This window comes from Fusarium phalaenopsidis, assembly GCF_050370095.1.
Source record: "Fusarium phalaenopsidis strain FUZ10S chromosome Unknown contig_32302, whole genome shotgun sequence".
Classification (NCBI taxonomy): domain Eukaryota; kingdom Fungi; phylum Ascomycota; class Sordariomycetes; order Hypocreales; family Nectriaceae; genus Fusarium; species Fusarium phalaenopsidis.
In genome coordinates, this window is record NW_028145405.1 from 6233426 (window position 1) to 6248262 (window position 14837).

At 48.3% G+C, this 14837-nt stretch overlaps 1 protein-coding gene across 1 annotated transcript; it reads right to left on the reverse strand.

The window, feature by feature from the left end:
- Positions 1–11132: 11132 nt before the first annotated feature.
- Positions 11133–11951, reverse strand: LRP88_09279 (uncharacterized protein; the record flags this gene model as incomplete). Its single annotated transcript, XM_083245767.1, has 1 exon — positions 11133–11951. The coding sequence occupies one exon, from the start codon at positions 11949–11951 to the stop codon at positions 11133–11135; it is 819 nt and encodes a 272-aa protein (XP_083100261.1).
- Positions 11952–14837: the final 2886 nt, after the last annotated feature.

Sequence of the window (14837 nt, forward strand, 5' to 3'; positions counted from 1 at the left end):
TGGGTCAGTACTTCTACTTTATCATTGGATCTCCACCTAGGGTTGAAGTCTGCTTACTTACTGAGGAACCTTTAGAGTGACCGACCTTCTGGACATTGCACCTGTTGGCATGCTCCATGGACTAAGCAAAGACTTTGTGGAAAGCTTCCCAGATGAGTTGCTAGCTCCAAGTCTCAAAGCTCAAGCAGTCGACTTCAAGTTTCATTGGGTCTCCGAGGCCGGTGAGGTCGCTCACAGTCGCCTCTCAGGCGGCATGTCAATCCTGCCGATGGTACATACACGAGAAACGACCCATGGCCATGATAGACATGTACTGACGGCGTAATGCAGGACTCATTCCAGTCATGTCCGCCTTTGGACATTGTCCTTGTTGGCGCCCACAACTTTGGGTACACGCCCAATGCTGCGGAGCTCGCCTTTGTTCGCAAATGCTGGGATGAGTGTTCTGCCTTCCTGACCGTCTGTGGAGGTGTCCAAGTACCCCTACTGGCCGGGCTGCTCGAGGGCAAAACAGCGACAGGTCCACGCTCCATGCTGGGTACGTTGCGCCGGGAGGCCCCTGGAACCAATTGGGTCGAGAGGCGTTGGGCAAGGGATGGCAGACTCTGGACAAGCGGTGCGTTGTTGAATGGGACCGACCTTTTGAATGCGTTTGCACATGAGTATTGGGGAAAGGGTGACGTAGGGTCTCTGGTTGGTGTTTTATCAAGGATGGGCGCATGGCCAAGCAGGGAGGTCGAATACCAGGATGTGCTGTGGAAGGTATAAAGCCCTTGCCTCCAATGAGGCAACCCAATATTGGCATCACGCAGAGTAGTCCCTTGTAAAGTCTTTCGATGGCAAACCCCCCTAGACTCTAAGACTGTCTGTATTTCCTATTGAATTCCCTTTCATCCTCACCGGCTCGATGACTGAGAATGGCTCATGGTGATGTTTCAACAATCATCCGACCGGACATTTTTACGGAGTCTGAGGGCAGCAGAGTTGGCCGAAGACGATTGTTAAAAGCGGCCTCAAGAACGACCAAATAAGCACAACCAAAATTACAATTGCCTAGATTTGACTGCAAATAACGACCTCACTCCTTCTAGCAATGTATAAACACCAAGCGGAAAAGGTTTGAAATTCCACCAACAAGTACGGATTGACCCAATAGCGGGTTACCCAGGATCCCCTCGATTGGGAGCAGGGAGGGGATGCGTTCGCCACCTCTCCCGTTGGACAGCAATGCACCTTGCTTATTCTTCTTGCCTCATCAGGGTGGTTAGAGCTGTGTGTGACTTGGGGCGCTTAATCTGGGATCAAGAGGACAGGTTATCTAGTTAGTGCACGCTCGCCCGTTTTAATTATGTCCATTGATAATGGTTTGCGTTCAACAGTTGACCATATACGCTCCTGGGTCCTGGCATAAATACTGTGTTTGGCGGAATCATTTGCAAAGATCTATTTCTCTTGCGGAAAAAGCACGCGAGGCCGTTTTGGGCCATTGGGCAATTTCTTTGTATGTAGAAATGGAGACGGCGGAAGCCTCGCCCTTATTATCTTCTTCGCCGAGAAGCAGGAGCCTTTAAGGTCCCTTCCTCGAGGCAATCTTCTTTGCTATTAATTAATTAATTGCTCTTATTATTTTCTATTCTGCTAATTTTATAGACAAGTTTATAAAATCTATTTTATGAAATCTAGCTAAAGACAAAGAAGTATTTTTTTTTAGCTATAGTTAGGTAGATTTTATTTCTTTAATATATTATTTAAAAAAAAAAAAAGGTAATATACATGATAAGTAAGTGGATTAGACAAGCAAGTAGATTAAAAATCCCTTATTATATATTCTCACTATTATTTAATGAATTAATTCTCAACCACATAGAATGCCACAGCTAAATTACGAAGCTAGAATTCTTCTTGCACTTTATGCCTATCAAAATAACCCTAAGTTAGGTCTTAAACGCGCTGCAAAGACCTATAAAGTCGGTTATGGTATACTCTAGCGCCGGCAGAAGGGCATCTAGTCTCGACGCGATACTATCCAGAAATCGCATAGGCTATCCGATCTAGAGGAAGAGATCCTTATTCACTTTATCCTCGACCTAGATTTGCGAGGATTCCCCCCCCGGCTACGTAGTGTCAAAGAAATGGCTAATTAATTGCTTGCCGACCGCGGCGCGCTACCCGTCGGCAAGCACTAGGCTCATAACTTTGTTAGGCGATATAATGAGCTTAAGACGCGTTTTTTTCGTAAATATGACTACTAGAGAGCTAAATGCAAAGATCTAACTATTATCTACGATTGGTTTTAGCTTATGGCGAATATAATCGCGAAGTATGGCATCTGATTAGATGATATCTATAATGTTGACGAGACTGGCTTTCTTATGGGCATGATTGCAAGTGGAATAGTTATTATAGGCTCAGAAAGGCGTTTAAAGCCGAAATCAGTGTAGCCTGGAAACCGGGAATGAATTATAGTCATTCAAGCGATCAATGCAGAAGGCTGGTTGATCCCGCTGTTTATCATCAGTGCGGGCCAATATCACCTCGCTAACTGGTACCGAGAAAGCAACCTCCCGGGCGATTGGGCTATTGTAATAACCCAAAATAGCTAGACTAATAACGAGACCGGTCTCGAGTGGCTCAAGCACTTTGACCGGCATATAACCAATCGATTAGTTAGTTCTTATCGTCTCTTAATCCTTAATAGCCACGAAAGTTACTACTCCATCGAATTTGAGAGATATTACGAGGAAAAGAAGATCATCCGGCTTTATATGCCACCTCATTCCTCCTATCTGCTCTAGCCCCTTGACATTAGGTGCTTTAGTGTGCTAAAGAAGGCTTATGGTCGAGAAATAGAGCGTCTGATTAGATGCTCTATTACCCACGTTTTTAAGACTGAGTTCTTTCCGGCCTTCTACGCCGCATACGAGGCCACTATGACGGAAAGAAATATCAGGGGGGCTTTCAAAGGAGCTAGGCTTATTCCTCTTGACCCCGAAAATGTGATCTCAAAGCTTAATGTGCAGCTATGGACTCCAACGCCGGTTGAGGAGGTAGCTAGCCCCTTGACCCCTTGGGTCTTAAAGACCCCGAAGACCGTGCTTGAGGCTGGATCTTAGTCTGAATACCTCGAGAGATAAATTAGAAGGCATAAAAGTAGCTCCCTAGAGTTAATTCTAGGAGCTTTAAAGTCTCTTGCAAAGGGAACAAAGGCAATAATGCATGAGAATGCCTTATTGAGATCTGAGGTCTAAGACCTTCGAGAGGCGAATGAGATACTAAGCCGGCGCCGGAGGGCAAAAGAACCCGACTATAAAAAAGAGGGGTAATAACTATAGAAGAAGGAAGGCAGGTAATTGATCAAATGGATATAGATGCTCAGGTGGCGGCGGAATCGTCGAGGAGTGGTGGTCAAGGGCGGTCAGCGCGATCGGGGGTTCGGCATTATAGTATCTGCGGTAAGCCTGGTCATAATGCAAGGACCTGTTAGGTAGTGATTGAGATGTCTGGGGAAGAGTATAGTGAGTAGTTTTTATTAATTAAATAGTTTATGGTGTTTTTATTGCGTTCTGAGGAAAAGAGGTTAGGATTTTTGATCCACTTACTTGTCTGATCCACTTGCTTATTATGTACGTTATAGGTAAAGCTAGCCTATTAGTTATCTTATTAGAGTAAGACCATGTATATAAGATTAGTTATAGCTAGTTAAGAGGTATTAAGACTATAGTAAATTTATTACTTTGAAGCTTTTTAATTTTAGCAACCCCTTATAAAAAAGGCATACTATACTTTATAACAAATCCAAACACAGCGGGTTCTTATATATATACTATATAGCTTAATACTCTTTGCTAGATCATTGGCACTCCCATACTTTGTAGTTCGTAATTCTCATTGCCATGGCGGACCTGGGTCTGTAAACGCACATCATTATATCCCCGTGCCTCATTACCCTCTCTTTCATCCGTCTTCGGCAGTTCGGGCAACTCTTTAAACTTCCAAGTTGCGGATTTTGGCTTCGAGATGTTAAACTGGTTGTCACTGTTTGTCCTAATAGCTTCAGTCCTAGGTTTTACTGTGACCAGGCGTAACAAGGATCTCAAGGCAGGAAGGCTGCCGCAGACCAAGGCGCAACACATCTCAACCATAGACCAGATGACGGTATCGACGTTATCCCCTGTCAAGAGTCAACATTGAACACTCACAGAGGTCATGGGTTAAGTGCGAACATGTAATATCGTAAGAGTTGGCCAAGCTCACCAGATATTTTAAGCGTACAATAGTGGCGACGCATGCCCTGGCAATCAAAGTGTTACCAAAAAGCTATGCGCTGAAGAGCGAGGGGTTGGGAGCTTGGCTTACAATGACCCGAGGCTGAACAAGACAAACAAACCGAGCCTCTTTCGTACTCCGAGCTGGAGCTTTAGCAGAACTGGGATGGGCATAATAAAGAGGCCAATATCCTCGATAATGTTGGAAGCAGCGCCAGCATAACCGATAGCAGTCAGGTCGAGGCAAGTACCCTTGAGTTGCCGATCCCAGATGAACTGCAGCGGATGGCACTGAAATATGACTAAACCCAGGAAGATGATATTGTGAACAAAGAGAAATGCCACAGCCACTCGGACGGCAATCTGGAAATGTCGATTCGGGAATATCCGCCAGTAGAAGGCGATTATAGATCCCTTGACCGATACCTGGACAAATATGTACAAGATCTGTGAAGCGTAAAAAATCTGCAGTATGTCAGAACAGCACCTCTCTCGACATCAGCAAGGCAAACCTGAAGAATGATACGACTATCTTCTACGCTGATAGTCCAGTAATGACGGCCGAACCCTAGTTCTATGCCTGCGTAGGGTTGCGATCAGCTATCCGAGCTCCATCAAACCCCTCGCAGCAGACTTACTTTTGAGCTGCAAACTAACCGTAGCAGTCAGGAAAACCTGGAAACGGCGTCAGTCTCAGCGCCGCAAGCATCATAAGGAGGGCCATAGTAGCACACCGTTGCTATTATGACAACCCAATCATCTCGCCACAGTGTCCTTGTCACCATCAATCTCGCGACGCAACGCAGGAGAACTACAGGTAACGTTAGGGCGGCGCACACCACAACTGCCACTCGGAGCTCATGATTTCGAGAAGCAACTGGATAACTTTCGCATAACTGAGTCGACATCCCTGTAACAGCTGAAATCACATCATCAATGAATAAGTTTCGTTAATAGGGAAATGAGCACAAGCACGTACTGTTCTGGTCTTCAAATGAACAGGAGGTCTGAACACAGCCTGAGAGGCTTCCAAGAAGGGTGACATTGGTGCATAAGCAATCCGACAATGCAGATTGGCCGCAAACGACTCCCTTGATCAGTGGCTCCAAGCAAGGTAGCTATGACATATTCAGCACATTGGACATGTTCTCCTAAGAGAGTAATTCTTACTGAGCACTCAGGCAACATTGTGGCCGGCCTGGTAACATTCTGAGTAGCCACTGGAAGGGTGAAGCCGGCTGTGAAAGAGACCATCACCACCATGCAGGCCGTTCCCAATTTCATCATCTCAAGCACTGGGATGACCTTCCAAATTCAACGTCTAGGAGCTTGGTGTCTGCTTGAGGTCCGTGCTGTAAAGAGTGATCAGTGGATGTCACAGCACTGCATAACATCGAGTAAGGGGAGGTATATATGCAAGTTTCGGCGACACGGCTAAATTACTTTCCGGGGCGGAGGAACGGCGGGCCTTGGAGTGCGCCTCGGATCCCGTCACCGTTGTTGAGACCCACGTGGTAGCTTAGATAGCTAGCCCTGGGTTTCAGGAGGAGGTTACTCCATCCAGCAGCTCGTGAAAGCACAGGCGAAGTTTGGTGTTTATTTCTTATTCCCGAGAGGCCTACGTAAGCGGCATATTCTTGTCCGACAAGTTTAAACTTTAATAGCATAGGCGAATAAGACTTATGTTGCAGGGGTGTCAAATGCTAAAAGTTGGGCCTTTCGCTTATGAGAACGGGCTATTACTCTGCTAAAGGGCTTAAAGAAGCAGGGAGTGGTTTTGACGGGCCTCGCCTTGGTCTGCCCGTGGACATTAAAGATATCAGATACTTGCACCTCTTCTCGACCGGGAGTGCAGAGCTCTGGGTCAGGGCTGACTTGTGTAGGGGAGGGAGATAGTCCGTGTTTGAGCCGATATGGCGACGAGTATTAGGCCTAATGGGGCCGATTTGCGATAAAGCAGTCATTTTTGATAGCAACGTGGTAGACTCGCAGTGACAGCTCTCAAGATAGCCCACACTTTGTACGAGAAGCATCGACAACACAGAGGGTTGCGTGCTCAGCCCAGGCGGCTTTTCTGGTATACACGCCATCGAGTTTCGCGGACGCTTTGAGAGAAAGATAGCTTGAAGCTCTTGTCATTCTGGCTTATTATGGAACTCTTCTGTCTAAATGTCGTGACTCTTAGGCGGTGGGGGATGCTGGAAGGTGGCTCATCCGGCTCGTTGCGTCCAACCTGAGCCAAGAGTGGGACCGATGTATGGAACTGCCAAAGCGAATTGCGCTGGAGCACCCGAATTGGTCTTGACTGGATGATTCGGTACGAATCGCCTTAAGTATTGCGATTTAGGGGAAATGGTATTTGTAGATACAGGATAGCCATTGGGCTTATGAGGCTTTGCTTACATGACTAGGCGAATACGTCGTATACAAGGGTCTTTCCCACCTTACACTATGCCGAAGTGTCGACGACATGTGTCCGTCTCGGCTCCGCCGGACCTCAAAATTCGGCTTCAGATCGAGGCCATGCAATCCGTGCTGTGGAGAAGCGACATTTAACGTAGCATCCCGATGGGCTAGACGTATCCGCTAGTGAAGCTTTGCCGGTGCGCTGTGCATGTTAGTGCCGATCCTCGACCCCTGGCTCATTATGGCAATGACCAGGTGTGATGCTAGCATCCATCTCACGAACAACACCATGCTGCTCTAGAAAGCTCTCAAATCTTGTTTCAACCCCCCTCTTAGGTCTTGTATTGAGTGGGACTAGCATATCTCAAACGGCCAACCTGGCAGTCCGCGTTAAGGATCTCGACACGACTCAGAATCAGCTCATTTCTGTCCCAGAGAAATCGATGCCAGTGGGGAGTGGAAAATCGAGCATAACAACACCGCGTCGGATGAGAAGGAGGCTCTCGCGAGTCTGGCTAGAAGTAAGACTGATGAAGGAGTCATCCTGAAGCTGCTTTTTCGGGCTGTATATGGAGAGGGATACGGGGGTAGGATTGAGAATGATGATAACGAATTGCTGGGGGTCGAGGGTTTGGACGCAAGGGGATTAAAGGCAGTTGTAAAGGCGGCGATGTGAAGAAGTGTCTATCATGATCCAGAGAGGTTGCTTAGACTCCGGGTCCCTCAACCAGACCTCAGCACCTACTCAGCTTAGAGCGGCAGGAGCTCAGCTCTAGAAACGGAAATGGATTTTGGTGTGGTTGAGTTTCGTCTCATAGTTATTCGGTATACATGCCACCGTTTCGTATATATGAACAAAAGGCATACCTTTTCATCTGGCATTGGTCTAATCGGAGAACTTTGACCTAGACTGAAGCAGCAGGACTATCGCCTCATTCGTCAAGCCTGAGTCGCAATGGCTCTTAGCCTCTTCACGATGTCAATGGGAAGTTCGGTCTCGCCTTCTCTCCAGTTTTATTAAAAGTCAAAACAACCTCGTAATACAAAAAGAATCCCGAAAGAGGCAAAAAGAGTCGTAAGAAAGCGACGAAGGCTTCTAAACAACCATGGAGTGTTCTCAGGGAGTTGAGGCCTTGTGTAATTCATGTTTCCGCAAGCAAACCACTAAGACGCACCCGGCTAGAGTGGCGGTCAACATCACTAAGATCAACTGTTCAGTCCAGGTCAATCAATTAGCCGCTTTCGGCAAGTTCTCTTACATAAAGTCCTCCAGTTTCTTATTTGAGTAGGGTTCTGACAACTTGGCTGAAATAGCTTCGTGATACTAACATGATTCTAGGGAAGTCGTGGCAAGATGGTGAAACCTCCTAAATAGCCATCGAGAGTTCTCGGGGAGTTGAAGTCTGCCGCATTTCGAAGTAGGGAACCCCCTGTACAAATTACTCGGAAACATTGTCGCAAAGCCGTTGCGGCAAAAGTGAAAGATACTTTTCAACAAGTACCGCAGTCAAGCTAGGTTATCTCCTATGCCACAAATATGCACCCATCATGATGGTCAGTGTCATGACGATCGGTGTCATGACGATCAGGGGTGCGCTCCAGGTCCATAGATCAGCCGCTGTGGGTCTGGCACAATATAACTGGGCAACATTATTCAATACCCCGAACCCAAAAGCCTGGAAGTCTTAGCGTAGGTCGTCTCATTTGACGGATGTCTATCATACCATAACTGCCATATGGTACATTCGGCGAGCGATATAAATCTGATCGCGGAACTGCCTCACCTGTACCATAAAATCAGCTCAAGGTCATGGTATTTTGGCGGCTAAGTTGGAGCCAACAGCTATTTCCCTCATCCCTGGCTTTCACGATGAGCTGGAATTCGTCCTGGATGTCCCTCAAGTCGTCGCGATACTGCTTGATCCTCAGCAGAGATCTGAGGGCATCTGGGTCGCTTTGCAAGCTGCACCATAGCGCACCGCAAGGTAGTGAATCCGTATTGAGCACGACGTCCTTTTTCAAGAAACGGTCCAGTTTGCGGACCAGGCACCTATTGCTGTGAACGACTCGATGCAGAACGCCCGAGAACTGTTCCACCCATTCTTGGACTTTTGCGCGGGGGATTTTGTTGGTAGAATCCTGTTACATATCTGCAGTCTACAAACGTGGATCAGTTGGGATATACCAAGCACGGAAGGTTTAGGCATCTTGGAGCCAAACCATTACAACAATGGAGCTTCCTTTTATTTCCCCCGTAGAATGGAGACTTACAAGAAGGCTTAAACTGGCTTTGAACCAGTCTTTGATGTTTTTCTGATGCTTAACGATCCTGTGGAGAGACACCGCTAATGTAGCAAGCGCATATGCCCTCGGTGAAGTAGTTGTACCACTGCCCTTCGTCTCGGCTTTGAGAATGATGGGATCCAATTCCTCTTCTATGAATGGTATCGAGTCCTCTTCTATGAATGGTATCGAGTCCTCTTCTATGAATGGTATCGAGTCCTCCTCCGGAAGTAGTCTCGGCTCCTTACTAAAGGAATCATCGTCGAGGAAGACAGCAGTCCAATAGTGATCACTCTTGCCTGTCACCATAAACGAAGATACAGCTTCAAGCAAGAAGGGTGGATGTAGAAGGTTTGAGACCTCATTTCTGGAGTGTTTTGATCTCTGGCTGTTCAGATTCAAGAACGAGAGGCTGTGGCAAACTCGAAGTCGCTTGTTGTTATGACCGAGAGTTCTGATGTTTGCCTGATCCTGGGTTCCGATCCCGAAGAACGGAAGATTAAAGGATATAATAAAGCAGCCCTCCCACCAGTCCTATTGAGGGATTTAGACATGAGCAGATATCGAGAAAGAACAGGCGAAATTCTTATGACTTACAGACTCTCTCAGAATGAATTTTGGTTCTGGGGTTGGCGTGATGTAGCCAGCAAAGTGGTCACGAAAACCCTCAACTTGCGAGGCTGGTGTTGCTTTGATCATGGCCATGACGCTTGCTCCATTGGGTTTATCGATGTAACTAACCCTTAGTTAGAATTACACTCCATAAACAAGCATGAACTTGTGAGCTGAGGAAACTTACATGCGTCGACAATGACCAACCGTGTCAGCGTAAGCATCGTCTCGAAAGCGCTGGAAAGTGAACTTGATTAGCATCTTATCGTCTCCGCCATGAATATTCTGTTCACTTCTCCGGTCTTATTGGTGGAATACCTTTTTCTGGAGAACTTCGTAAAGTTCGATACATCCTAGTACCCTTCCGTAGACGCGCTGGGGGGTTGGCAGACCTTCGGGAGCACAGTTTCGGTCAGAAACTCAGGCTCTAGGTTCTTGAATATCCTCGAATGCGGGATTTTCGGCGTCGCTAGGGACGGACCCGTCGAGGGCAAAGGATGCCCCTTCACAAAATCGTTCAATTTGTGAGATAGTGCGCTCCCAATGGAATGGGGTAAGACCAGGCTGGAGGAAGGCCCGCAACTCTGATGTTACCTCGGCTCCATTCTCTCTGATCAGGTCCAAAAATGGCCGGTTCTCCACTGACCATGTTAGCTTCCTTGTTCGGCCAAGTCGCGCTTTCCATTCATCATTATCAGGGTAGTTGGAAGAGATCCATTCTTTAGTAGCGCTTATGAAGCGTATGACATTACCACGGAGTGTCCGGACTTTGTGTGGGTTTCGTGGACTCTTCTCTGCTTTCAGATTTTCTTCAACTCGATCGGTTGTTTTGGAGAAGATGCTAAGCACTTGCCTAAGTAGGGGCAAGACGGGTCGGTTATTACGCCTGATGACCTCTTCTTGAGGCGTCATTGAGGACAAGGGAACGGATCGGTTGAGACCACCTGCATGGAAACTGAACCTTGTCATAGCGCTTTTCTCCGGGTCCACTTTGGCAATAGCGGACACGTTGAGTTGTACCTGGCACCGAACAATACCGCTGGCAAGCATGTTGAGTTCGGCCAACACGGGTACCATGTAGCAAGTATGCTTTCCAGGGCATCCGAGGACAAGATACCCGGCCAGCAGCCCTGTCTGAGAGTCGAAGACCGCCGAACCGGAGGTTCCTTTAGGCATGGGAAAAGCTGACTCGATGCAAAAGAGGGTCTGGAAATTGCGGGACCCTGGCTTCTGTAACAACGTCGACGCTGGGAAAATGATGCCCTGGACATAACCCAGAGATGCTGTTGTGATTATGACTGGCCGAGCCTTGGTCTGCCCATTTATATCGAAGACCTCAGATAGTTGCACCATCTCTGCGCCTCTAGTTGTGTAGACCTCTGGATCGGGACTGACGTGTATAGGAAAGAGAAGATAGTCCATTTTTGCGCTGGTATAGCAACGAGTTGGAGAACCGATGGGTTCGATTTGCGGTGAGGAAGAGTAATCATTGACGATAATGTGGCCGACCGTTCTAGGCTCTGAGGAGCTCTGAGGAGGTGGAGTCGATGCGGGCACTATGGGGGACTATGAGGTGTTGCCCTCAATCTCCTGCGCCAAGCTGCTCGATGAAGAGCCGGAGAAGTCGATTTCCACATCCTCCGAGGAAATACTCCCTTCACTCATGGTGCGGACGGTGCCAAAATTCGAGGGGTCTGTGTCCTCAACATTTCCGTACCCCCTGGTATCATCGTCTTCGTCTTCGTCGTCGTCGTCCCAATCGTCATTGGTGTGTTCCCAAGTTGGTTCACTCTGGTGGCGACCGAAGTTGACAACATGCTCAACAGTGAGCTGGTAGCTGATCCCATCTAAGAAAAGTAACGGGCCTGCTGTGGCGGATTGCGTTTGTAGACCCCGACGCGCCTGGATCGGGCGACATAGGTAGCTGTCTCCCGTGTGAGATCCGAAAAGCTGAAGGACCACCTGGTGCTCGATATTTTCCTGAATGTCTCCCTCGGGGTCATGGTTGGTATGCTCCTCAGGTTGACGTGCAAACGATGAAATGGTGGACGCAAGTCCGTGTACTTGGGCATTGCCTGCCATGGTACGTTGAGGCTCGCAGGGAAGCTCCGGCGGAGTGGCTTTCCCGAGGACGGCGAAGTGAGCGAAAGCCCCTCCTTGCCTGAACAGGGAACAGTTCTTGATGAAGCCCTTTGCTTGCTTGCGAACCCTCGGGTCCAAGCACGATACAACTATGGCAGGACGCGCCTGGTCTTGGTTCGTGCCAATTCGATAGATGCCAATCCACAGCTTATGGTCAGATTCCGGGATTCCGGAGTGTTCGAGAAGGTTTTGTATCATGGATTTGTTCGCGTTGTAGATGGCTAGATCGTCGCCTGCGGCCATCCACACTTGTTCTTTTCGTAATAATGCGATTGGTCTCAATAGTATCCCTGGATAGTCCATCATGAACCAGTTGGCATGGGAAGGATAGGTATGAAGACGAGGCAGGGCTCGAGGTTTGATCGGCTTTCAAGAGGTAAGTCGACAGTGTGTAGCTTTCAATGCCAATCGCACTATGCAGACAATGTTAACAATTGTTGCCTGTTTTAGATCATGGTTACTTCTTTCTGTAAAGGAGACACTCACTCTCTTCGTTCACCACAGCTGGCGTGGGGAGATGAACCACGGATGGAATCTGCTCGGCTCGGCGGGGGTCATTCTGTCGAGACCAGAAAGCAACAAGAGGGGAGAGAAAACCTCAAAAGCTCAAACGTACGTTTCAGGGCATACCAGGCTGGCTGCTGAGACACCTTGGCCCTAGGGACATCATGACATGCGCCCGACTTAGCTGGACACCGCCAGGATGGCGTCGGGGAGCCTAAGCCAAGCCAATCATAGAGCACCTCCCTGCATGTGACTGAAGCGCAGCGGGGCTCTTGGCTACATAGGCGACTCAAGATAGCAGCTCGGACTGGCGGGCTTGGGGCGGTGATTGGCGAGAAGTCGCTCGGGGGCGTCCTGGATGGTGTTGGAGCCCAACGAGGCAGAGAGCTTAGAGCTACACGTGGCAGTCCGGGTGCATCACTGGGCTATGCACGCATATCCAGCAAAGCGTCCCACATGAGGCCCTCGACCGCAGCTTTCTGTACAGCCTGACTAGCTGTTGCTAGTGGGGAATCTGTCATTATTAGATGAGCTTAATGCATGGCGTGAAATAGCTGTTTAGACTGCCCGACCTTTTTCAGATGTCTCTCGCGCACACCTTCCTCGGCCAGTCGCCAGATCAGCTACATCTTGTGAATGGAGATCAAGTATCGCTTCTCGACTTTAGAGCCTACGATGAATATGTCCGAAGGCAGCAGAAGATTTTCAATGACATGAGCGCTTCGGCTATATCCCCTTCAGATGAAGGATCCCTTGGCAAGGTAGCAGATGAGATCAGGCAACATAAGCAACAAGCCCGAGCTATTTCTTGCATATCTACGCTAGCAGGCAATGGCGATAACATTGCTTGTCAGGCCACACTTAACCTCGTAGTCCGTCTAGTGCTGATGGTCGAAATCGGTTCCTTGGAGAAATCATTCGGATTTATGCACCACACTGGCCAGTGTCCGCTGCCACAGTGGACAAAGAACGACTTGACATTTCTAGCACGGGAACTCTTCTGTACCTCTCCGCAGATCGACTGCAGTAGAGTGTCAATTCCCGCCACGTTTGATGCCTGGGGTCTTGAAAACGTCGCTGGCATCAAGATCGAGTTCACTGACAATCTGGCGGACCACCTGCGACTGGCAAACAATGACACGCAACTCTATATATTTCACCATGTCGCATATCTCGAGCACCAGAGGCACATGTTAGTATTTCTTATGCCTCCTCTTGCTACTTTTCCACGGCCTCGAACTCAACGAAGCTCAAACTCTCAAAATGCTGTTCTCCCAGAGGAATTGGCAGAAGAGTCTCTCAAAACGCTCGCAATCCTCTTTTCCCAATCTGATCACTGGAGCTCATTGCGATCGACACAGAAGAAGCGAGTACGGCTGGAACGACTACGCATAAACTCCAACCGTACGATAGACATCCGCCTCACTTGTTGCGGAACCCCAAACATGGACGACAGACGACTCAGCAACTTCTTTTTCTGGAAAGATCGCCTGGCCATCATCAAAGAAGTGTACGATGAGTCGACGCCAGACTCCTTCTCACAGTGGTGGCATGACCGGAGGAATGGAGTTCAGTGGCACAACTTTTGGGTAGCCATTGTAGTCCTGGGATTGACAGCCTTCTTCGGGTTGATTCAGTGCATTCTTGCTGCAATTCAGGTGTATAAGGCCTACCATCCTTCATAATTCACAAGAGATGAGAAAATGAAAGTAAGTATTGCATTTTCCCGGTGGTACAGTAGATTAGGGTACTGACAGTGGCAATCACGTCGTTGAGACTATGGTGTCTTGTCTGTGATGTTTCTACAACTGTTTAACCTGAGAAGGGCTACGTTAAGGGCTCCATATACTGTCGCGAAGTAGAACATTGATTCGAGAAATCATACATTGTTAGCCAAGCCTTCATGTCCTCCTACCTAGAATGTGTTCTCTATTATAGTTGAAGCCCGGCCCTTGGTGGATTAACTGAGCCAGAAGGTCGTCTTTTTTGGAGCAACTTCCATCCACAGCGGGATCCGGACTTTTGCCAAGGTCGTTTCAGTCAACGGGCTTGCTGCCGCGACCATCCTAACCTGCTTGTCTTTACGTGCCGTGACGCTTCGACAAATCAGAAGCACAAGCACTCGACTTCCGAGACGGTGGAGGGGTGGAGGAACTAACCCCAAATCGAGATCGGCTGGCTCCTGATGTCGGCGGGATTGGTCGCCGTGACGATGGCGTTGGTGGAATACCTGATTGTCAAAAACATGGTTTCAGGGGTGGGCGTAGACGATTTTGAGTCTGTGAAACAGCTGATACCCCTGATTATTGGCCTTGTGAGTCTCATTTTGGTCTGGAGAATCTTGATGGACAGGCTAGTGTTTAGGAAAATATATTGGCTATTATTTGGACGTCACCTTTGATAATAGCCCAGATAACTGGGAAATGGCACTATTGACCTCCTTCCATCAGGTTCATCTATCGACGACATGATTCAGACTTTTGCTACGTACTTGCCCTCCTTGTAGTACTACTCCTCGTCAGGGACGTCCGGGTCATGAACCTAGTTCAGCGATGAAATGCTGCTATCCTTAGATTCCCTGAAGGTCAACTTCCAGGACACAGGCGGCTGATCAACCCATCGACC